Source organism: Copadichromis virginalis, linkage group LG19 (genome assembly GCF_057382275.1).
Source record: "Copadichromis virginalis isolate Kocher_CV1m ecotype Utaka linkage group LG19, C_Virginalis_male_GT1.1, whole genome shotgun sequence".
Classification (NCBI taxonomy): Eukaryota; Metazoa; Chordata; class Actinopteri; order Cichliformes; family Cichlidae; genus Copadichromis; species Copadichromis virginalis.
Window position 1 is genome coordinate 9,032,426 of NC_140636.1, and position 24,968 is coordinate 9,057,393.

Sequence of the window (24,968 nt, forward strand, 5' to 3'; positions counted from 1 at the left end):
CCCTACCCCGGATCCAACGCCACCTCCAACGCTTACCTCCCCTCTGATGTGGACATCGGGTCAGCTGGAGGCGCAGTCGAAGATTGCAGCGGTCCCAGATCAGATGTACACACTGGAACTCTTTCCCATGTTGCTTGTCTGTGTTTATTGTGCTATGGTGTGTTGATATCTGTGCATTCCTGTATTATCCTTTTGTGTTACACATTTCGATGTTTTTTTTCCTCGCTACCTGGCCTGACCTGTCTCCCCAATGTGATGTTGGTGTATTCTATGTACGGTCGGCAAGGTCTGTCATCTCGGTTGTGGGCAAAAGACCTGCAACTGACAAATAAAGGCTATCTCATCATCTCATCTCGTTATCAGGCAGCTGGTGTTTTTTGTTTGCTTTTTACCACACTCATCTGGCTGAATACTCTCTCAACTTCAGCATTTGAGTGTGGCAAGGACAATACAGACACATCAGCCTTTGCAAGTTCTTGAAACGGGTTGATATCAGCTGCATCCCTGTACTTCCAAAACTCACTCCAGAAATTTTTTGTCTCATTCCAGATGGATAGCATGCCATTGGTGGACACTCTTATCTATCGCTTCATGGGAGAAGCCAAGGAGGTTAGCAATTTTTTCTATTTCTCCAGGGCTCTTGTTGTGCTTTAGAGTTTCCTCCACATTGAAAACTGACATGTACTGCAATGCTCCATTGTTGTCCGGCAGTCTCACTCTCGACTCATTAGTGAGGGATAAGGCTACACACCACTTTGTGACATTTTTTTCATCCTCAGGTGCAAGGTGCAACTCAGCTGCTTTCAACTCAAAAATGTAACCAAGGTATGGTGTCATGGTGCTGGGTCGTTGACCCAGCGTTTTGTGTTTAGTATGATTATTGTCTTCTGTTCTAGTTTATTCTTATTTTGGTATTCTGTGTCCTCCCCTTGTGCCCTGTTTGTGTCCCTGAGTTCATGTTGTGGATTTCCTGTTTTACTTTGAAGGTCTTGTCTCATGTGAGTGTATTCTGCTTTACTCCCTTGTCTTGTCTTGCCTAATGAGTCCCAGCTGTGTGCCCACCTGTTCCTCGTTTCCTCATGTGCCTGCCAGTGTATTTTAGTCCCTGTCAGTTAGTTATTGTTGTCGTGTCGATAACGTCGGTTACCTTCAACTTGCTGTGTGTTTGTTATGTCCAGTCCTCCAGCACCTCTGTTTAGAGTCTCGGTTTTGCGGCTTTTATTTTACGAAGAGTTTGTCCAGCAATAAAGCTGCGTTTTCAGAGTCCTGCATTTTGGGTCCACCACTTCTGCCTGCCTGCTAGTGATGGGATTTCCGGCTGTTTTTAGAGAACCGGCTCTTTCGGTTCGGCTCACTAAAAAGAGCCGGCTCTTTCGGCTCCGAACCGGCTCTTCAGGTTGTTTTGTTGCTTTAATTAATTTATTATTAAAAATAATATCAAATTATGTACAAAAGGAATTACTAATGTAAAAAAAAGTGGTTTTATTTATATATGTTTATATATAAATATATGCGGTGGCCCCTAGAGACAAAACACGTACATACTCCAAAACACATTTCTAGCATGAACTGAACTTCTAAAACAGAGCTACCTAGATCACTTAAATTACACAATTGAAAGCATGAAAGCATATGTGTATTGTTTGTGAATTTATACACAAGCACTATATTCATATATAGTGTTTGTGTATTTATACACAAGCACTATATTCATATATAGTCAAATAATTAAAAAAATTAATTTAAAAAACAAATGTTCATTTACAGTGTTGGGAAGGTTACTTTTAAAATGTATTCCATTACAGATTACAGAATACATGCCCCGAAATGTATTCTGTAACGTATTCCGTTACGTTACTCAATGACAGTAATGTATTCTGAATACTTTGGATTACTTAATATATTATCATGCTTTTTACAACAACGTGAATGTACTATTGCTGTGTGATTTATTACTATTACTGAAGGTCCGCGACTCTGAACTGTAGTAAAGGGGCCTCTGACTAATATGGCGGGGTCCATGACACAAAGCACCACAGAAACTTACTTTGGAGTGGAGGTGTTGGATGGGGGAGCAGGAGGGACAAAATCCCAGACTGGAACACAGATGCAGACGGGTACAAGATAACAGAGTTTATGAAGATACAGATGTTCAGCAGCTGTGTTCACTGGTGTGTTTGTGTGTTTTACGTACAGTTCTCCAGCAGGATGCAGGTACTTGATGATAAGATATTTAAAAGTGTTATATGGGCACCGACTGAGAACACAGCACATGTCAGGATCATTATTGTCTTAGTAACCAAATTATAAGCAGAGACACAAAACCATGCTCAGAAAGGTTCATGCTTGTTTTTTGAGTGTATTGAGTGTATGAATATTTATGTTACGATATGCAAAAAGTCCATCAGTTATTGGAGGAAACAGCTGTGTTGCTTTACACTGTAAAAAGGAATCTGTAGAAAAATAGAAAATGTCCAGGTAATGTCCTGGTTCTGCAAGTACATTTTAAGATTTTTTTTTGTGAGGGCCAGTGTCCTGCAGGTTTTAGATGTGTCCATGATACAACACAGCTGATTTAAATGGCTGAATGACGTCCTCAACATGTCTTAAAGTTCTCCAGAAGCCTGGTAATGAACTGATCATTTGATAATATCAAAAACCTGCAGGACACCGGCCCATGATATGCTATACATATGTAGTCAGTTATGGCCAAAAACTCACCTTTGATTACTGACTTGCATTCACTTCATCAATGAATTGGAGTGAACACTTGTCCTACATTAACACTGTAGGGTCTTTACCTTACAATATAAAGTTACTTGAGACAGGATTTGTTGACTGTTAACTGGTGCTATATGAATAAAACTGAACAGATCTAAAGGTGCTCCTGAGATTTGCATTTATTAGAACAGGATGAATGGACGACCACAGCCCTCTCAGTACATGGCTGACAGGACTTTTCCCCACATAATAAATCAAACACAAAATAGATTAAGACAGATTACTATACCAAACTTAAAGATGAAAGTGCATTTAGTGGATTTGGTTTATCAGCTCTTACTTTTCAAAGACATTGAGGAGAAAAGTACAACTATAAGTGCTTGTTCTGATGAAGACTTTTAAACTGTAAACAGCAGCTAAGTGAATAAGGATCTGTGTCCACGAATCCGAGGCAGCGACAACACTGAAACGCCATAGTTCGAAATCCTCAATGCGCACCTTTTGTCCACTGTGTTCAAAATGCTCTCAACTGTTAAAGTAGAGGAGAAAAGTTTGACATATTTCACGACCATTAAACGTTAGAGAAGCCTCTCAAAAAGAGGTCACGGTTACTTCCCAAGCAAAAACCTCTGCTTGTGCTCACAAACCCTAAAAAGCAACAAATAAGACAATAATAAGACAAGTGACTACAAAGTGACACCAGAGGTTTGTGAAGAGCAACCATGAAGTGAGACATTGTGTGCACACCTTCTAGTGATACCACTCTTCATATACCTGTGTGATAAAGTCCTGGTAGTCCATCAAATTCCATCGGAGCTTTAAAGAAAATACACTCAGCTTTTCCTCGGATTTTCAAAGTTGTTCGGTTCATACAGGAACTTGAGCAATCACACTTAACGTGTCGCTGTTTTGCTCCACCACCTCAGCCAATAAGCCCGGTCACAATTTATTTTGAGGAAAAAAGAAACAAAAAAAAGACATTTTAAGAAGTTTGTTTTTTGGTGCTGTTGTTTACATTTAAGCTAAAATAAAAGTACAAAGTTTAGTATTGAGAAAAGTAAGGTCGGCAATGACTTCAGTCTTAGCAGAGGGCAGTGACACTATTGGTTTAACCCCAAAAAGATGATTTTGTTCATCTGGACGTACCTTTTGTGGATGGATGTTTTTCCCACTTAAAAAGGTACGTCCAGATGAACAGAATCAAGATTTCCATACACAGGGGATTTAGGTGCATTTAGAAACTACTGATTTATGTTAATAAGCGAGTGCACACATTTCCGGCCTCTTATCACTTAGATTTCTGAATCTTAAGAGTGAATCGATTTACAGCAGGAACTGCACACTTAGCCATCAAGCGTTTTGGTAAAGTAGCACGAGTAGTGTAAAGTTTTGTAGGGTCCTGTTAAAAATCACACAAGCATCACAGCACATCTGGCATATTTAGTTCCATTTATTATAAACTATAAATTCCAGTTATCCACTGATCAGTAGTTTTTGAGTAAACGAATGTCACTGATAAATCAGTGGTGATTCACCTGCAAGTGTTTTTATAAACTGTATTTTGTTTTTGTAGAACTCACCAGCAGCTGTATTTGAATATCTCCTGTTCCACTTTTCCCTAACCTGGAAGCAAAGGATGGCGTAATTCTGACTAGGACACAAACCTTGGCGCTTATCATAGACGTTACATTGTCCGTGCAGCAAGAGAGAGAGCAGTGACTACTGATTAAGATCATTCAGAAACGTGTCCCTTTCTGGCAGCTGTGGCAACTTCTAATAAGAAAGTTTGCATTCTTAGAACAATGCTGGGTCATGTGTGATGTGTCATCGTGTGAGGTGTTACATTTGGACTTAATTCTGCTCAATTAAGTGTTTTGATCTTTCATTAAATATGGCAACTGTGTGGTGTGCTGCAAGTTGAAACCCACTGTCCTCATGAGCACAGTATCTAACAACTCACCTGAAAAAACTGATTGAATTCAGCTGGACACAATGGTTTTCAGTGGGAGAAATGTTTCATCACTCATCTGTGACACTGGAGAAGTCACTTGGATGAGTGACAAAACAATTTTCCTTGGAAACATCCAGAGGAACTAAACCTTTGGGCATATCCTTGCCTGTAATTCATTCATCAACAAATGTTTTTATGTATAAATCTTTTCTTTTTTTTCAGATCTTGTTTCTCTTGGCTTAATTTCACAGAAGAAAACCTCTCTGGAGTTTAACACAAAAACTGAAGTCAAATAGTGAATTCACGTAAGACTGGAATTTATAGGAATAAAAAGAAATAAATACTGCTTAAGCTGAATAATTGTTGGGTTAAAGTTACTACTGAAGTTCTGTGTTCTCTCTCTCTCTCTGTGTAATATATATAACACACACACACACACACACACACACACACACACACACACATATATATATATATAATTTTTAATAACATTTTTATAAAAATAGTTTTTATTTTAAATTAAATTGTTAAATAATAAATTAATTTAGTAATGTCTGAATAAATAAAATTATTTAAAAACGTATTTGTAAATGAATGTACAAAGGCATAATTTATTGTACAATTCATTATTCAAAGACAGAATTCTTTATTTCGATGCATGTGGCTCCTCCATGGAGTACTAGCGATGCCTTGCAGAATAATCTCTGCACAAAGGTGTCTGGAGTTACCTTGGGATATGCATTAGCCTCTCCTCCCACTCTTCCAGCATGATCGTGCTGAGAGTCAAAGACAGGTGGCCATATCTCTACAGTCTTTAATGTAGATGTTGATAAGTTTCTGTAAGACTGCTGCTTCACTGATGATGTTCACATTAAGGAATAAACAGCACTTATAAATTCATAAATAGTTTGAACAGCAGAGGGCAGCATAAAGCAAAGCAGTGAATGAATGGGAGATTTCAACAATTACAGAAAAAAAAGATACACAGATGAAAATATGTTATTTTCATACAGTAACCTGATACCCTATGGAGGGACAGGTCTTTAAATATATATATATATTATGAAACACTTAAAAATTTACATTAAAAAAACACGTATCAACAACAGGGGATTAAAAAAAAATTTATTCTTTATTTTTTCTCACCTATTTTGATCCTGAAACTCCGAACTAATTCTCTGAGTGGTGAAAGGTGCTGAAAAGTCCGTTTAAAGACGACACAGAGGGAAAAGGCAAGTAGGTAAGGACGGTATGCGAAAGTAGCGCGCAGTCGTGAACATTTCTGAACAGTTACAGCCAATGTCGACACGGAAGTGGGTTAAATGGGTCACATTTTTTTCTCATTCATTTCTCTCAGGTGTTAGAGAGGTTTAGCGCTTTTAGGGAGAGACGGTTAGTTAATATTATACATGTTAAGCAGTTTCTCCTGGACGCTAAAGCACTGTTTTGAAAAGTGGAGATTGTTAAGACGTATAAACAAAGGAGACAGGAGTTAAAGCCTGGCAGTAATGACGGAGAAAGGCTGCAATCCGGTGGCCCGGACGGTACTGCAGCAGTGTTTGCAGGCCAGGCTGCAGGTGAAACCAGCAGATGAACACTCCGAAGCTCAGTTTGTCCAGGTGAGAGACGCATTCTCTATCACTGCTTTGCAGACATAAACCAATCAGTGCTAGCAATACTGATAATATGCTTAAAAAGCTATCAATATAAAACAAAGACATTAAGTAAATATTGACAAAATCAATATCAATTACTAGTTCAGAAATACAAAGTAATGTATATATTGATTCACGGATGTGTGTGTCAGACCTTTTCTTATTTTGACTTTATATGTGTTGCACATGATGCAACATCTTGGAGAAAGGACATAATTTTTACTGTATTTAACATTTCTGCTTTTATCTGTACTCTCAGATTGAAAGAGGGATGGTGATCTACATCTGCTTCTTCAAAGGAGCCACAGATGACATCCTACCCAAGATGGGTCAGTGAATTTTTTACTTTTTTCTTTGTTCTTAATAGTGAACCCCTGCTTCCGTGTGAATCCCTCCACAGATGATAAAAAAAGTTGTGTCCTCGCTCTGTCCAGTGTCCACGCTGTTGAACCTGCGGCTGAGCGAGTCGGATTCTGGGAAGATGGTGTCAGTGTTGGACCTTCCCGGGAGTTTGCTGATTGTCCCTCAGGCCACGCTGGGAGGAAAGGCCAAAGGCAGAGGCATGCAGTACCACAACAACATCAGCAAGGAGGATGGGCTGCGACTGTACAGCGCATTCGTTGCTCTGTGTGAGAAGGAGCTGAATGCTGCTGTAGCTGAGAGCAGCGCTGAAGTGACAGTAAAACACGGGACCTATGGTAACAGACAAGTGCTGAAGCTTGACACCAATGGACCATACACACATCTGATGGAGTTCTGAAGCTGAGCTCACCATCTCAGAGACAACATGTCATACTATTGTGTCTACCAATGCAGCTAGAAAGACTGATGTACTCGTATCTGAGTTGTGCATCTTTCAATATAAACAAAATAAAAGAGATTTAGAATTTGTCAGTTGTTTGTGTAATCGGCCAAAACTGGATTGTGTATGAAGGCTTTCTGATACTGTGGGACACTACCAGTCTCTACAAACACATGAAAAACTGAAAAATGAAGAGAGAAGGATGGAAATCCCTCAGCCAGACACAGACAGAGTGCTGTATTGTTTTTATTTATTGTTTAGTTAGACTGGGAGGAGCTGCTGGCACTCTTTTAGTCATGCCTTGGAATAATTGTTTTGCCTAACTGAACAAGTCGCCATGCATGTTGTTTTTCAGTGAGGCTTAAAAATGCTCTCAAAACAATCTATGCCACATGCTTTAGTGATGATTCTCTTATATTCAAGTTTTATTTATATTTCTTCAGCTTCTTCAGATGATGATAACATTGTGTGCCTTGTTAATTCTTTTAACAATCACTGCTTTGCCAAACTCAATCAAGTCACTCAAAAATTGTTTCTCATTCACTGTGGATAAACAATCAATCTCATGGCCTACGAAACACCCATCAAACAACCGAATGACTGTGATTCCATGGGTTTTGTGGTCCATCATAAATATTTCCATAAACCCTTTTGATTCTTATAATGAATAAATTGTAATAATTATTGGATACTAATAAGAGCATTACTTTCATTATTGTTCTTTCCTCCATCTCAGCATGCTGTGTTACTGTCTGATGATCACTGGAATGCATTACTCAGTTACTTTGTAAACAAAGGGATGCACTTGAGATCCCAAATCTCTCTAACTTCCACCCTACTTTTAAAATACCTCCTAACTTTAATGTGTGTAAACTTGATGTTATATTGCTACTCTAGCACTTCATTTTCTTGGTTATATTACCCTATTAATTCACATAAAATAAACAAATATAATAGCAAATATAAAAAAACAAAAGTAATAAACAATAATATACCAATAAAATAATCATACACATTTAAATAAAATTACATATTTGTGTATATTTACTTGCAGGTATTTGCACAGCTGTTGCATTCAGATTGATGTGGTTCTGGCAAAATTTAAACATGATAATTACCCAGCTGCAGGACAAATGTGTACAATTCTAGGAACTATAACTCACAGACAGTAATCATGTAGCTATATAATGAAATCATTAATACGATCTTGTTAAACAGTTTTTATACTACACTTTATCACTGCCATATAACATAAGATGTGAAACTTGTTGTACCATCTCACTATAGATGTAAGTAAGCTGGACTGCTGAAATAGCAATACAATTTACCTCGTTCACCCATTCACGCTCACTCATAGAAGCACTTTTTGCTATGCTTTTCCATTTTCCAACAGTTGTGATCATAATATAAAATAAATGTAGACTTATCTTTTTATAATGAGAGTTTACAGCACATGCTGTTTCGCTCTCTTCTCTGAAAGTTAAAAGGAAAGAAGACAATAACAGACAATAACAAAAAAGAGAAAAACAAGACAAGAGGAAAGTCAATAAATGATTTCAGCAACTACAAAACCTGCTGGTTTCAGGAGGAGTTGCCATAATAATATAAAGTAATCATACACTTATCTTTTTCTAATGAGTTTACAGCATTTGCTATTTCGTCCTTCGTCTCTTCACTGAAAGTTAAATAAAGATAATAACAAAAAATTAAATAAATAAGAAGAGTTACCGATCAGAGTTCTGATACAGTCATAGAATAAATATGTGTCTACTTATCTTTTAAAATCGGTCATTGTTCTTGTTTTCTCCATTCTCTCTGAAAGGCAGACAGCAGATGAAGAAAAGTAAGTTAAACAGCAAAGTAGACAGAACAAGTACCTCTCAGGATATCTCATAATGTGTGCATTTCTACTGGACACCTGTCCCAATGTTTCTCATAAGAATCGAATATCTTTGCCACCAAGCAACAGTGAATCATACCAAGAAAAATCTGAGGCATCAGAGTGAAAAATAATTAAATAAAAATCACAGTCAATAATAATTTGGGACATAAAGTCTTCAAAACTAAAATAATACTGTCATTTGATGACTTCCTAATTAAAATACACAGCTGGGGGAATAAAGGCTCTGTATGCCTCCTTTTAAGCCATCTATCTATGTATGTTAACTGGCACAGGTCAGTAACAGACCGGGTGTAAAAAGAGCATCTTAAGCTGGGAGATTTTGTCAGGCATAAAGATGAACAGAGGGTCACCAATCTGCAAAAATAAAAAAAACGAGAAACCAAACAAACAAACAAATAAAAACTGCATCTACAAATTGTGGAACGACTTCAGAATAATGCAGAGAATCAATATTGGATGGCTGTGGGTTTGGCAGTACTGCATCTAAAAACGAGCATTGATCTTTGTCCCCGTCTGGTGGAAACCAATTCCTCTGCCCTTGCTCCTTGATGGCTGGAAGTATCATTTACTTACTTAGACTTATTCGTCACGATCACATGACTCTGGTCTTGCAGAGAGAACAATGCGTCCTCCGGAGTTGCGAGGGGCGCTCTTGTTTCTGTCAGAGAACGGAAGTGAGCTACACTCAGTAAGCTTGGGTTACGGCAGCTTCTGCAACCTGTGTGAAATCATTCTTCTGTCAAGTGATGACCATGTGACAGCAATTAAACTTCCGTTAAAATTATTTCCTGTGAAAATAAAAGCACTGAAAACGCAAACAAACGACTACCATTCAAGAAATAGTTTTATAAGTGTACTTTATTTTCTTTTATATATGTATTTTCTTCCCATCACTACCCATCCGTAAAACGTTGGGGTTTTTTGGTATAGCTTACTCATTTGATTCAACTTATTGTTGTTTGTTCAAAAATATCATATAAATCGTTTTTGAATGAAATATATCATTATAATGTAATTTATTACTATAGAATACTTGGCATGACTCAGTCCCTGCGACCAACATAATACTTGTAATTGTTTCGCGAACATGAAAAAAAATGCACTTTTCGTTTTTTAAGGGCTAATTACTTTTTAAAAAAAAAATGAAAATGAAAAAATAATTGACAAACGTAATAACCCTTATTTTGAAATTATCCATACCGGAACGTGAAAGATTATTACTGCGGGACAAGTTTGCGCGGAACAAAACGCCACAGTTAGCTATTAATTTGCTCTTAAAATATGTTTCTTTAGAGCACGTGTGTATAAATTCAGATAATTTGAAAGAAAAAGATTTAATTATTTGAAGAAATCTGTGGGAAAAATAAGTACTTGCAGTAGAATTTATGTTAAAAGTTGGAACCGGTGTAACGAGGATTTGTGTCGAATAGACGAAAGATGATCTAAGGTAGGGAAACGTCTGCTTATTTCACGACACGTTTCCACAATTAAAATAATGTCGGTTTACATTTGCGCATGTGCGCGCCACAAGAGCAGGCCTAAATATGAGACTACGTTTTTTATTACAAACCTCTCGGCATTTACTTTTTTTATTTTTGTACTTGTCAGTGAACTAATTGATTAACAGTAACTAAATGTTAATTGCTTGTTTTAAATAAACCACCGCCAAAAGCCAAAGTGAGTCAACACATTATTGACAGAATACCAGTTATTTAATCATAAGCACCAAGAAAGAGAGAAAATTCATATTTAGTTCATAATTGACAGACCATTGTGAACTTGCCTTTAAAATTTACAGTATTTAATGAAACATTTTAACTTACTATTGTTCAGTATGTATTGTACCTGCATTTTCTTGGATATCATTTATTACAACAAAACGTTATCATGTACTCATATTTTCCTATAGTGATGTCTTTAATTGACTTCTTCTGTCCAAAATACAGACCAAAAAGTGATTTAAAATTTGTCATCACAGAAGGCAAAGCTTGTAATTGCAATAATCTTTTGTGATTGTTAAAGTTTTAAATCACCTTTCTTAACCTCTCTGTCCTTGTTTCCCACTTTTCCACCTGCAGATGCCCTCGTATGCCTTTCTGGATTGTTTGGAGCATTATTTACTGACAGGAAAGTTTCAAGTAAATACATCAAAAAGCTGGAAAAAGCTGGTCTCTAAAGATAGCAAAAAGTTTACTTACAAAGGTACAGTAGATGTTACACACAAAAAAAAAACAGTTCTCAATGTTTGGCAGCATCAAACAAAATGTTTGTATGGTGTTGAAGAGACATTAATTGAAGTTTAGCCAGCGCTGTGGCCCTGTGCTCAGTTTGGTGTAATACCTATATTGACCACAAGATGGTGCTTTGTTGTGAGAACTACTACTACTACTGTTGTGACTAAAATTTATATATAATTCATTGTGCTACATTTAGGTGGAAGTAAAATTTCTGATATGTTTTTAGATCATTTTAAGTTGAAATTTTGAATAGCTAATTAAATATTAAAATGTATGGATTGAAAACCATTGAACCATTGCCACAAAAGTTGTTCCAGTAACGTCACATCTTCAGAATCTATGAATTACCCAATGTTCATACACCCATGAACATTTTGTAGATCACCTGGATAATGCATGAGAGAAAGCACTGCACTGAATATAGCCTTTCAGTCACTTATTAGGAATGTTGCTGAATGCTCAAACCTCCAGATGGCTGTTTGTGGCGGTCTTATCGAGGCCGCCTCCTCCGTGTCGTTAGGAGTGACGAAGAAATACGTGAGATCCTGATACAATACCACAATAACAACAACCATGCGCGCCGGGAACGGGCAGTAAGGGAAATAATGGTGAGTTTAAATGAGGTGTGTTCTTTAAGTCACCAAAATGGTTAAAATTAAGGCTATTCATAGAAAAGTGTTTTAACTCTTGATGTCCATCCAGCTGATGTATTACTGGGTTGGAGTGACTGCGGCAGTGAAGAACTGGATAAAGGCTTGTGACGTTTGCCAGAATCAACCTACTAAAGAGCTAGCTAATCTGCGCGTCCAGTTTTGCCTGGTTTATGGTTGTGATTCTTCCAGTTACATACACCCTGAGATCACCTTCCACAGGTCAGGTGGCGTTACACACTGGGCTCAATTGTCTCAGATCTAAAACAAAAAAATTTTATTTTGCACAAAGAATGATTGAATAACTAAAACAGAACTTACCATTCATGTTGTAATAATATGTGAATGACAGGTTGCCATAACTTGCCGTAATTTGTGTTATGTGTGTATAAATTGACAAATAAGAACTTTTTCCAGTCAATACACATTTTAAAGATATGAAGATGTGAGAGAGATCTAGAGATAAAGTCAGCCAGAAGAGGTCAGATTTCAGGCAGTTCTTTAAAAATAAACAAATGAATTTCATATGTAATGTTTTAACCGCGGGAAGGATTTTAATTTGAAGAGACATGGTATTAAGCATCCTAAGAAAATAACTGATTTGTTTGGCACTTTTTAAATTACAAGCGGAGATAGCAGAGGGCTAAAAAAGCTTATGGGGGCTTTGGAGTTGAACCATTTTGAGCTATGAGCCACCCAGGATTTCACTTTGATTCACTGAAGACAAAGTATTGTTGGAACACAATATTCTTGTATTTTCCAGAGTGCATTTACTTAGAACTATAGTGGACCTTAAATGGAGCCTTGTGGTACACCACAGGCAGACTTGGCTTTTGTTCAGCTTTCTCTGTAAGTTCTCCAAAGCAAAACTGGCCTTTGTGCATCTGCAGGTTTCCAAAGGACCCCGGGCAGCGGCAGAAATGGCTGACAGTTGCGCAGAGGGATGAAGGCTCGCTGCGCTCAAACTCCTACATCTGCTCCCGACACTTTGACCCATCCTGCTATACCCTGAATGAGGACGGTCAGCCGACACTATCATCAGATGCTGTACCCAGCATCATGCCCGATGAGGAGGTGACACAAAAGACTGAGAGCACATTAAAAACCTGTCAATTGTAATTAGCAAGTCTGCGGATTTACTTTTGGTTTTTGTTTTTACTCACTTCATTCTTCTTAGTGTTTGGACCTGCATATTTACTCATTTCATTACAAAATTTGCAGTGCTTTCAGAAACTTTAACAGAATTAGGCAATAGTGCTTTTTTCCCATCCAGTCCTGCAGAAGCGTACTAAGAGTGTGGACTTGAGTTAGTTCTCAGAGCTGATCAGGTAAACCTATGTGCCTTTCAGGTGCCCATTCCTTCAGATGAGGAAGTCCTGCTTTCCAACACGCTGGAAGACCTCATCTCTGCAGCTGCTGCTAATACCGAAACCGAAAAGCCCCCTCATCCAGCCACTGATCAGTCGGAAACCCCTATGGAGCTGCAGGAACACCAGTACTGCTCGTCAGCTCCAGACTCCACCGCAGTCCAGACAGTGAAGGAGCACACAAGGAGGAAGACTGTCATTGAGCCAACTTTCACCACGTACAACCATGTCGCCAGGTATGTGTTTGATGACACGAAAACTTCACACCCATGTGACGCATGTTCGTTTAAATTAGCATGTTTTCTTATGCATACTTTAGATATCTGAGCCACAGGATTTTACCAACGCAAAGCAAGAAAAATAGAAGTGCCTTAAAAAGGATGGCCAAGCGCTTTGGCCTAATAGGTGAGTGGAAAGGGTTTTAAACACAACAAGCAATACTCATTTTTATTTGACTGCTTCAGTGCTCTAAAGGAACACATTAAATCATTTATAAAGGTGCTGAAATGTTCATAGTCAAACTTTAGAAATATGTCTTTTCTTTTTAAGATGGAGTGCTGATGTACACACGGGCTTCTCGACCTCTCAGCGTGCCACGCAGCAGAGAGGAGGTAATTGCTAGCTTACAGATTTCAAATGAAGACCTTTTGTGCTGGTGGTCAGTGGTCAGCGGAGGAAACACTTTGTTTTATGACAGTTTACGCCTTATTATAACACATCTGGAAGTGTTAATTTCAGAGACTAAACACAACTGGTTAAAACCATCAACTAATCTGTATCTTTACATCACTGAGGAGTGGATAATGGCATCTTAAAGTGAAAGAGATTTTCACTTTAAGTACAGGTTATATTCTTTATTTAGTTCTTGCAGAAGCTAACAACAATGAAAATTCGTTCAGCAGTTATAAATGGAATCAAACAAAACAGTCAGCCATTAATTTCATCTGACCCTCATCACTTCATCTGCTGCTCTTCTCATGACCCTCTGAGATTGTGTGAGCTGGCAGGTCCCCGTTTTCTGCAGGTTGTGGTCCTGTATGGACCAGCTCCGACTCGTAGTCAGACCACATCAGGATCCTCTTCAGTTTGCGTTGAGAACGGCATCATCTACCTGCTCAATCGTGTCTGCACCCATCCGTACTAGCCAGCGAGCACTGCGAGTGTCATGTTTTTTTAACTTTTCCAGTGCATTCAACCCCATGAGGCCAAACCTCCTGGGTGACAAGCTGAGAATGATGCAGGTGGATGATTCTCTGGTGTCTGAGAGGCAGATGTTGTCCAGGATAAAGACAATGCTGGACAATACCTCCCACCCACTCCATGACGTGCTGGCTGGAACACATTCAGTGAGAGACTGAGATTACCAAAGAGCACCACTGAACGACACAGGAAATCATTCCTGCCTGTGGCCATCTCCCTGTACAACTCATCCATCTAATAGCTACACTGTAAACACTGCAATAGTTACACCCTTTTTGCACATGCTCTTTTCTACTCTGTAATATTCTTGTGAGTTATTGATATTTATTTATAATGATCTCTGTTAATTCTTGATATTTATAATTGAGTGATTTGTATATATTAGCGCTATCTTTTTAAATTAGTAAAATCTGTAACATATTGTATTGTTTAAATGGCTTAGTCTGTTACTGTTACTGCCTTGGAGCAACCGTAACCCACATAATTTCCTTGGGGATTAATAAAGTATTCTGATTCTGATTCTGTATGGGCCACTTGGTTCTGTCACCTTTGCACCTGGAGCACTACACCAGTGTCCTTTTTGCAATGAGCATTAAGGTGTCTTCGTGTTGTTGGAGGAAGCCTCCTAAGAGCTCCAAAATCCAGGATTTTTTAAATACTGTTAACATCTCTATTTGCACATCTTTCCTCAGCCCATGCCTCAACTATTACTCAGACTGACATTGCATGATCACATAAGTCTTATGTGATCTGTAATTTGCATAATGGTCTTACAAATACTATTAAATATCCAACCATGCTTTGCTAACCAACTGTGCTTCCTTTTGATCCCAGGTAAACTCAATCCTGCGAGAGTTTCATGACAGCAAGGGCCACTATGGTCAGGGGGTCTGCCAGCAAGAAATTTCAAAGCACTTCCACTGGGGCAGCATGACTCGAGACCTGGCTAGTTGGATCGCCAACTGCCAAACCTGCCTTAACAGAACCAAGCGGAAGTGGATGCGCTGCAGTGTTCTTGGGTGCACAAACTGCTGTGGACCAGTAGAGAGACGCCTGGGCCTCACCTTCCACAAGTATGAATCGTTTTTTCTTGATTGTTTGCTGCTTATACTACGAAAGTAAACAGAGAAACACAGAATTAATTAATGAAAAAATAATAGTCCTAAAACCTTTAGGACTTCTGCGATAAAACATACGGTGTTCGCTCCTGTTCTGGTGAGAGTTTAGTGTGCAGATTATGCTTTATTTTTGCTCATTTCTGTTATTTTATCATGAATGTGATGTCACAAAGGCAGATGTTATCCCTCTAAGTTAAAAGATCAGGCGTTTAAGCTAACTGCTGGGTTAGCAATGTTTTTATTTCATACTTATATGTTGAGCTGTTTTTTTAAATATCTGGTGCAGATAAAGTACATGCACAAAGTATACAAAGTATACAGAGTTTTGCTTATGTTTATACCAAGTGCATTTGGAAGATGGTCGATCAGAAAATTAAACTGGGTTTTAGAGAAGTTGTTATTGATAAGCTGCTGCTTTTGTTTTAGCTATAAGATGAACCTGCCCTGAGCCAGAATAAGATAATTTAGTTTGTGTTTTTGAAATTTGAAGCATGGAGAACATAATAGAACCACTTTAACCACTTCTATATCTTACTTTGTTCTTGAAAGGACAAAAAACCCCAATAAATATTAGTTTTTGTGCTATAGGTTTTGGACCATTATACATTAGAAATCAGTAATGGTGCATTTGACTGAATATAATTGGTACACTTAAGAACTGATGTTGCTTTTGCAGCACAAGGATGCCCAAATATTGTTCAGGGAAGGTTTGAAGAGCACAATAGCTTTGAGGTGTTGACTTGGTCTCCAGATTCAATCAATCCAACCAAGCATCTGTGGGATGTGCTGGACAAACAAGTCGGATCCGTGGAGGGCTCACCTTAAAACTTACAGCACTTAAAGGATCTGCTGCTAATATCTTGATGCCAGATACCACAGCACACCTACAGGGGTCTAGTGGAGTCCATGCCTTGATGAGCCAGAGCTGTCTTGGCAGCAAAAGGGGTACCAACACTTTGTTAGACAGGTGGTCATATTGTTATGCCTGATCAGTGTACTCTGACATGTTACTTCTTGGCTACTTAATGCAATACCCCAAATAAGGCTAAAGGCCTGCCCTTAAACCCATATTAATCATGTAGCTGTGACTTCAATGTGCTTTGGTAAAGTGTGCGTACTTCTTCATCATTAATATATTACCCTAGGTTTCCTCTTCACAATGCAACTCTGTTGGCAAAGTGGTTGAAGGCTACCGGCCGTCCAAACTGGCATCCTCGGCTCCGGTCTTCCATTTGTTCGATACATTTCACTGACGACTGTTTCAGCCATAGTGGGGAGGTCATCACCCTAAATCCAGATGCTGTGCCTGCACTCTCGATCCACACGGACTCCGCAGTGAGCATCACAATTACTTAGTATTATTAATGCAACAGTGTCACAATTCTAATAACTGATCTGTTTCCTCCAAAGGTCCCATCCAGAGGGGCGAGCCAGCCTGCGGTGGGGGAGGAGGTATGTTGTAGATTTGTCAGGTTGACAAAATTTTATTTGCTGCAGAGTTTCATGAACCATATGTATTTACATGATCTACGTCTCTGTGTTAGCAGGCCATTTTTGCCAAGTACGATGCTGTGGAGCTCTACCTTACCAAACGCACTTACCCACCTGGACTGAACTATGTAGAAAAGAACACCTTTAGGAGGTTCTGCAAGAAGTTTGCCATTAAAGGTTCGTACAAATCTGTGTGTTCAAAACTCCTAAAAACAAAATACTAATAATGCCTGTGTAGTGCATTTTCCATGATAAAACACAGGCATGCAGGTATGCATAACAAAGGAGTTTTAATTCCAATATTATTTAGGAAAAGAACGTCAATATTTTATACTATGCACTGCTGGGAACACAAACTTTAAAAAGGGTGGTGGGAAAAATCTCCTTAATAAAAATAGAACCCATTATGCTAATGTCCAGCTTCAGATTTCTGTTCTTCATCTTTGTATGAGTCATATTTTAAATTAGAGCCCTGCGACAGACTGGCGACCTGTCCAGGGTGTACCCCGCCTCTCGCCCCATGACAGCTGGGATAGGCTCCAGCTCCAGCAAAAATCCAAATATAATGATACAATATACACAATGGCACTTGTGCCTCTGCTCAAACATAACTGGAAAGACAAAGGTGTCAATTAGTCTGTTTCACACTGTGCTGTAACATTTACCCTACCCCTGCTTTCCCAGACGGTGTTCTTCATACGGTGAAGGGAGACCAAATGCGTTTGGTTCTGAGGAACAGGCAGCAGGTTGAAACCGCGCTGGTGGACTATCACAACGAGCTCAACCACCTCGACGTCAACAAGTGTCTCAGACTGCTGAATGAGAGGTTTCCCCTCGCGCTGTTTCTCGTTAGTGACACGTTTCAGTCAGAATCATCAACACGGTCTCAGATCTGAACTTTCTTACAGATACTTCTGGAGAACCATGAGGCCTGATGTTGTGCAGTGGATCAACAACTGCTCTCAGTGCAGCATGAAGAAGACGAAGAAACCGAATCACCAAGCAGAGGCGAGAGGTTTAGCGGTTCAGACATCAGCTCAACTACAGGAACTGACATCTCACGACTTAGACGGGTAATTTCTATCTTAGTATCTCAAAGTACTAGTGAACTGTTGATATGGTTTCCCCATTTTTATGTCTAATATCTACCTGCTCTTCTCTCTCTGTCTGCATGTTGGCAGTGCGAATGATGAGGATACTGATAGTGATGGTGATGCAGAGGAGCAGCTGACAGTGAATTCCAAGGACACAGTGGTGGGTTTGCCAAAGCTTTAGCTCCTTGACTGAATGATTTTAGGCCTGTGGCTCTGACTTCTTTAGTGATGAAGACATTTGAGAAGATAATTAAGAAGGAGATTTTAATGCATGTTGAACACCATCTTGACCCCTTCCAGTTTGCCTATAGAGCAGGGAGAGGTGTGGAGGATGCTGCTGTCACACTCCTGCATCTCTTGTATAAGCATCTTGAGGCCCCCCACACCCGTGCAAGATTATTATTTGCTGACTTTTCATCTGCATTTAATACAATTCAACCCCTCTTACTTGCTGACAGGCTTTACAATCATTTCAAGCTTGACACTAGTCTGGTCGGCTGGGTGACAGACTTTCTGACTAATAGGTCACAATGTGTGAGGGTAAATCATGTCTTTTCTGATGTGCTCTCCTCCTCTACTGGATCACCCCAGGGTTGTTGCCTCTCTCCCCTTCTGTTCATTCTGTACACAAATGAGTGTCGCAGCAATTTCACAAACAGACACATCCTGAAGTTTGCTGACGACACAGTGATCGTCAGTCTTCTAGTGGGGACGAGTCAGGCCATGGACAGGTTGTAGATGATTTTGTGAATTGGTGTGATGAGTCCTTCCTTTCACTTAACGTGTCAAAAACTAAAGACATGATTATTGATTTTAGGAAGTCCTCTTATAGCTCATCACCCACTATCATTAAAACTGCCGATATTGGGATCGTTGAGAGTTATAAATATCTAGGTGTGGTACTTGACCATAAACTGTGTTTTGAATCTCATGCTGATGCCACTACTAAAAAAGTTCAACAAAGACTGTTCTTTTTAAGGAAAATGAGATCTTTTAACGTCTCATCTGAGATGTTGTCCTTGTTTTATAGAAGTTTTATCGAATCTGTGATGTCTTTTTGTATCGCTGCCTGGTTTGGTAACCTGACGGTGAAGAATAAGAATCGGTTGGGACTTCTGGTAAAAACTGCTAGCAAAATTTCAGGGCGCTGGCAAGATGGACTTTTGGCCATTTACAATAGAAATGTGCTTAGAAAGGCTCATTCTATTATTAATTGTGTGAACCATCCACTTCACAGTGAGTTTGAGTTGTTGCCTTCCGGCCGCCGTTTTTAGAGTACCTCCGAGGAGGACTAAAAGACTCCAGGTCTCTTTTATCCCTACTGCGTCTTGTCTCCTTAATGGCAAATAATTGTCCTTGAATTTTCTATCATTATTATTGTTATTATTGTTTTATAGTATTGTTCTGTTTGTTCTTATCCTCCTGCTGCTAAACTAATTTCCCCTTGTGGGACAATAAAGAAATTGAATTGAATTGAATTGAATTGACCACTTAGACAGGCTCCAAACGTGAGTCAGAATTAAAAAGCACTTTTGCAGCTTCCTACTCAAACATTTTAGGATAATTTCTGCATTCAAACATACAGTGGCTTGCAAAAGTATTCGGCCCCCTTGAACTTTTCCACATTTTGTCACATTACAGCCACAAACATGAATCAATTTTATTGGAATTCCACGTGAAAGACCAACACAAAGTGGTGTACATGTGAGAAGTGGAATGAAAATCATACATGATTCCAAACATTTTTTTTACAAATAAATAACTGCAAAGTGTTGTGTGCGTAATTATTCAGCCCCCTGAGTCAATACTTTGTAGAACCAGCTTTTGCTGCAATTACAGCTGCCAGTCTTTTAGGGTTTGTCTCTACCAGCTTTGCACATCTAGAGACTGAAACAGCTCCAGCTCAGTCAGATTAGATGGACAGCGTTTGTGAACAGCAGTTTTCAGATCTTGCCACAGATTCTCGATTGGATTTAGATCTGGACTTTGACTGGGCCATTCTAACACATGGATATGTTTTGTTTTAAACCTTTCCATTGTTGCCCTGGCTTTATGTTTAGGGTCGTTGTCCTGCTGGAAGGGGAACCTCCGCCCCAGTCTCAAGTCTTTTGCAGACTCCAAGAGGTTTTCTTCCAAGATTGCCCCGTATTTGGCTCCATCTGTCTTCCCATCAACTCTGACCAGCTTCCCTGTCCCTGCTGAAGAGAAGCCCCCCAGAGCATGATGCTGCCACCACCATATTTGACAGTGGGGATGTTCAGAGTGATGTGCAGTGTTAGTTTTCCGCCACACATAGCATTTTGCATTTTGGCCAAAAAGTTCCATTTTGGTCTCATCTGACCAGAGCACCTTCTTCCACATGTTTGCTGTGTCCCCCACATGGCTTATGGCAAACTGCAAACGGGACTTCTTATGGTTTTCTGTTAACAATGGCTTTCTTCTTGCCACGCTTCCATAAAGACCAACTTTGTGCAGTGCACGACTAAGACAGCAGCTGTAGATTCCCCCACCTGAGCTGTAGATCTCTGCAGCTTGTCCAGAGTCACCATAGGCCTCTTGGCTGCATTTCTGATCAGCGCTCTCCTTGTTCGGCCTGTGAGTTTAGGTGGACGGCCTTGTCTTGGTAGGTTTACAGTTGTGCCATACTCCTTCCATTTCTGAATGATCGCTTGAACAGTGCTCCGTGGGATGTTCAAGGCTTGGGAAATCTTTTTGTAGCCTAAGCCTGCTTTAAATTTCTCAGTAACTTTATCCCTGACCTGTCTGGTGTCTAAATCCAATCGAGAATCTGTGGCAAGATCTGAAAACTGCTGTTAACAAACGCTGTCCATCTAATCGGACTGAGCAGGAGCTGCTTTGCAAAGAAGAATGGGCAAGAGTTTCAGTCTCTAGATGTGCAAAGCTGGTAGAGACAGACCCTAAAAGACTGGCAGCTGTAATTGCAGCAAAATGTGGTTCTACAAAGTATTGACTCAGGGGGCTGAATAATTACGCACACCCCACTTTGCAGTTATTTATTTGTAAAAAATGTTTGGAATCATGTATGATTTTCGTTCCACTTCTCACGTGTGCACCACTTTGTGTTGGTCTTTCACGTGGAATTCCAATAAAACTGATTCATGTTTGTGGCTGTAATGTGACAAAATGTGGAAAAGTTCAAGGGGACCAAATACTTTTGCAAGCCACTATTTATGGTGGTTGATTTTTTTGTGTGTTTATTTCAACATCCATTTGGATATTGGTAGCTTTTGGCTCCAAATAAACACAACAACACAGTGGCAGTCAAAATGCTCATATAGGAAGCAATTTCGTGACATCATCAGTCTCCTATGCCTGATACAAACATTTTTATTTAAAAAAAAAAAGAAGAAAAATAATCTGTCAGCTTGTCTTGGGATCCAAGTTTTTCTTGTGTTGGAGCTGTTCAGTTGTTGGGCTGCTTCAAGCTAATTGGCCTTTCCATCCAGCAATCACTGGATATAAATCAGAAACCTCATAAGAGATAAGTACGGCACTCAAAAAGCTTGATTTGATAATTCTGCAGCAGTTCGTTGAAGAAATTCTAGAGGAAAAAGAAGCTGTTCTAAAAATCTCAGACAAGATCAAATCTGTCGCCGGTCAGCTTTTCTGAAAATCTTGTGAATGTGATAACTTAAGAACGAGCCAGCGTAGGATTTTGAAATTGATACCCATTGGTGTATCTGCTAGGAGGCTGAGGGCTAGCACTGGCAGCTGGCAGTATTTTTCAATTAAGATTAGACAGATGATTCTATGCATGCACATTTTATGAAACAGAAGTTACTTAGATACCTGAGCTCAGATAAATGGCTGCAGGTAGCATGAGTTGTTTCTAGAAGAACAAAACAGTAACAGTTCAGCCTCTAGTAAAGAACTAGCTCATGCTCTGCCACCTCCATAATTATGTTGTATGTAAGTTATGAAGTTGAACTGACTTTGTCTCCCATCTCACTTGTAGGATGAACCTTCTTCCAGTTTGTCCTCCCAGACTGAAATTCACGATAATCCTCAGCCCAAAATTCCCATCCTCCTTCACCTGAAAAATCCCATCAACTTACAGCCCAGGTCTCCCAAAATCCCCTCTGTCACAAAGCTCTTGTCTATGAAGAGAATGACTTCTTCGCATTTTGAAATACATAAGGATCCTGAAAGCTCTAAGAAGCAAAAAAGGATAGAGAATCCGATAAATCCCCAGCCAGAGAAGCTTGCACAGCCTCAAGAACAGGAAAAAACAAGTAGCCCTCAGGGCAACAATGGGACACAACACTGCATCCAAGCACAGCTTGTTTTAGAGCAGCATGCTCCACTGCAGCACATTCAGGCTCCAAGTCAAAAAAGTCCTCCAGAGGCACATACATCAACACAAATCCGAAGTCATTGCAGTGTCCAGCGCACAGTGAAGAAGAAAAGAGGCCCAGAGGCAGATTCTTCAGCTAAATGGAGCTCTAGCAGTGGTCTGGAGCCTGTGATGGCCCTGAGCACCAAACCCTGGCCTGTCTTCACCATCGGTAGCTCTGCTGTGGAAAAAACTGCAAAACCCTCGCCTAATGCTGACAGGTGCAGCACAAAATATCAGTCTTTTTATACCTATTTTCATTATTTCATATTCTGATTTTGCTGGCAGGTGGTGTTTGTCAGAGGTTTAATGGGTTTGTCGTCTGTTTTTGTGTGTCCGAGCAGCTCAGCTGTTTTTTATAGGCCCATCAGGCTTCAGGCCCGAACTGTCATTCAGCAGTGTAGTCACGCAAAGATTAAGCTCAAACCTGCTGTGGATGGAGCAGATGCTCAGTGGGCAGAGGTGGGTGCTTTTGTTTTTCAATGTATTTTATTTAATTAAGTCTTTGTCTTGTCGTGGAAATGTAATAATCATGTCCTGCTGCCCCCTGCTTTGGATTTTGGTGTACTTTTATCAAACATTTGATTAATACAATACGTTATATTTTGTGTGATGGTGGTTTATTAACAGTTACTGGATTAATTTAATCAGTTCTCATAAAACTACTGTATTTAAATCAGTCTAGTCACACACTGTTCGGTGAGCATAATCCAATCTCGTGTGGATATTGAGGTTTATGACTACTCAAACCTTTTCCATGTTCAGAAAGGATATACAGTGTAACAGGCTGAAGCATAATGTGGCACTTTATTCTCATAATTAATGAAATGTAAATGCTTACTTGAGGTTAAAACATTAATGTGTGAGACTTTGTTTTTATGTGCGATCCTGTAAAGTACCCAATTAATTATTATTGTTTCCACACTGTGCCTCCCTCTCCTTAGATTCAGCAGGGATTGGTTGTCTATGTGTGTTTCTTTCACGGAGCCACTGAAGATGTGACAAATGAGATGGGTGAGTTACTGCTGCACATGTTAGCTGACTCACAGTAGCTAATAACCAGAAAACGGTAATAGCAGCTTAGACAAATGAATTTAAATTAACTACTGAAAGTTGCTCACCTTAAATTTCTTATAGAGATCCAGAAATTGGTCTTTGAGCCAAAGTGGGAAAAAAAAAAGTGTCAAACAGCACTTTGAAAAAAAAAAAAACCCACAAAACATGTAAAAGTTATCCAAACAACTCAAACACAGTATGTACGCTCACTGCTCTTAAAGGCAATGATCTTATCAGCTAAGAAAAGGAAACTCGGGCTATAGTTCACACAGGCTGATCAAATTTAGACAACAGAAGACTGTAAAAGCATTGCCTGGTCTGATGAGTTTTTCTGCTGTGACATTCTGACAGTAAACAACATGAAAGTGTGGATCGTGCAGGTTGGTGTGGGTGGTGCATGCGTGAGTGTAGGATATTTATCTTGGCACACTCTGAGCTGCTTGGTACCAACTGAGTGTTGTTTAAACACCACAGCCAACCTGAGTATTATTGCTGACCATGTCCATCCTTTAGTGATCACGCTTTACTCACCACCTGATGAGTAAAGCGTGATCATGTGCGATTGTGTTATGTCACAAGGCTCGGATCATCTTAAATTGGTATCTTGAACATAGCATTGAGTTCATTGGATGAGGTGGAACTGGAGATTCATGTTATGGATCAGCTGCAGCTGTGTGATGCTTGCATGTAAATATGAACCAAAATCTCTGAGGAATGTTTCCAGCACCTTCCTGAATTCATGCTAAGAATTAATCCAGGTCTGAAGGCAAAGGGGGATCCAAGCAAGGTGGACATAATATGAATTTAAGGGGTAATCTTATGTTAACAGGATGACAAATTTATGTATAACTAAACGTAACAGTCAAACAGATTTCCATCTTGTGGCCTAAGGCTTTGTCTGTTTTCCACCGTGTCCTCAACAGCCAACACTCTGATGACTACCAGGCTTTTCCGGAAACATTCCGGGCATTGTGTGTCCCTCCTGGATCTTCCTGGAAGTATTTTATTTGTCCCCCAAGACTCCCTGCTTGGGAAGCCAGCACCCAACAGAAGGATGCAGTACAAGGGTGGATGCGAGCTGTGGTGGGGTGCTCAGCTCTTCTCAAGTCTGGTCTCCGCCTGCAGAGAACTCATGACAGGTTCAGCGAAGTGCACAAATGCAGGTGTAAAGGTAGAACATGGACTCTATGGACGGAAACAAGAAATCGCCCTGAACTCTGTGGAGCCGCAATCTGTGCTCCTGGAGTTCTGAGGTACATCTTAACATCACTGTGGGACATTCAGTACTTCATCTGGGCTTTCTTCCATCCCTCATGTAAAGGTTAAACTAGTGTTGTGGAATTTTCATGTTAATAAAATCTGCAACAAG

At 39.6% G+C, this 24,968-nt stretch overlaps 2 protein-coding genes and 1 long non-coding RNA gene across 4 annotated transcripts; all 3 read left to right on the forward strand.

Moving 5' to 3' along the window:
* Positions 1-5,022, forward strand: LOC146685507 (uncharacterized). Its single transcript, XR_014916697.1, has 4 exons — positions 1-157; positions 550-609; positions 780-825; positions 4,895-5,022. It is a non-coding gene; the product is annotated as an uncharacterized LOC146685507 (long non-coding RNA).
* Positions 5,023-5,940: 918 nt separating this feature from the next.
* Positions 5,941-7,357, forward strand: dtd2 (D-aminoacyl-tRNA deacylase 2). Its single transcript, XM_085441292.1, has 3 exons — positions 5,941-6,291; positions 6,587-6,656; positions 6,762-7,357. Exons 1-3 carry the CDS (start codon positions 6,181-6,183, stop codon positions 7,085-7,087), a joined length of 507 nt encoding a protein of 168 aa, XP_085297418.1. The 5' UTR covers positions 5,941-6,180; the 3' UTR covers positions 7,088-7,357.
* Positions 7,358-10,247: 2,890 nt separating this feature from the next.
* LOC146685509 (uncharacterized) lies at positions 10,248-24,966 on the forward strand. Of its 2 annotated transcripts, none has more exons than XM_085441279.1 (19): positions 10,248-10,479; positions 11,111-11,234; positions 11,741-11,877; positions 11,972-12,141; positions 12,810-12,993; positions 13,269-13,522; positions 13,606-13,691; positions 13,836-13,897; positions 15,321-15,559; positions 16,750-16,939; positions 17,015-17,056; positions 17,149-17,272; positions 17,780-17,921; positions 18,004-18,168; positions 18,277-18,349; positions 22,166-22,764; positions 22,888-23,005; positions 23,488-23,557; positions 24,523-24,966. In XM_085441279.1, exons 2-19 carry the CDS (start codon positions 11,111-11,113, stop codon positions 24,849-24,851), a joined length of 3,108 nt encoding a protein of 1,035 aa, XP_085297405.1. In that variant the 5' UTR covers positions 10,248-10,479; the 3' UTR covers positions 24,852-24,966. The 2 variants fall into 2 exon arrangements, with proteins under 2 accessions (XP_085297405.1, XP_085297406.1); XM_085441280.1 differs by having other exon boundaries at positions 17,152-17,272.
* The last annotated feature ends 2 nt before the right edge of the window (positions 24,967-24,968 follow it).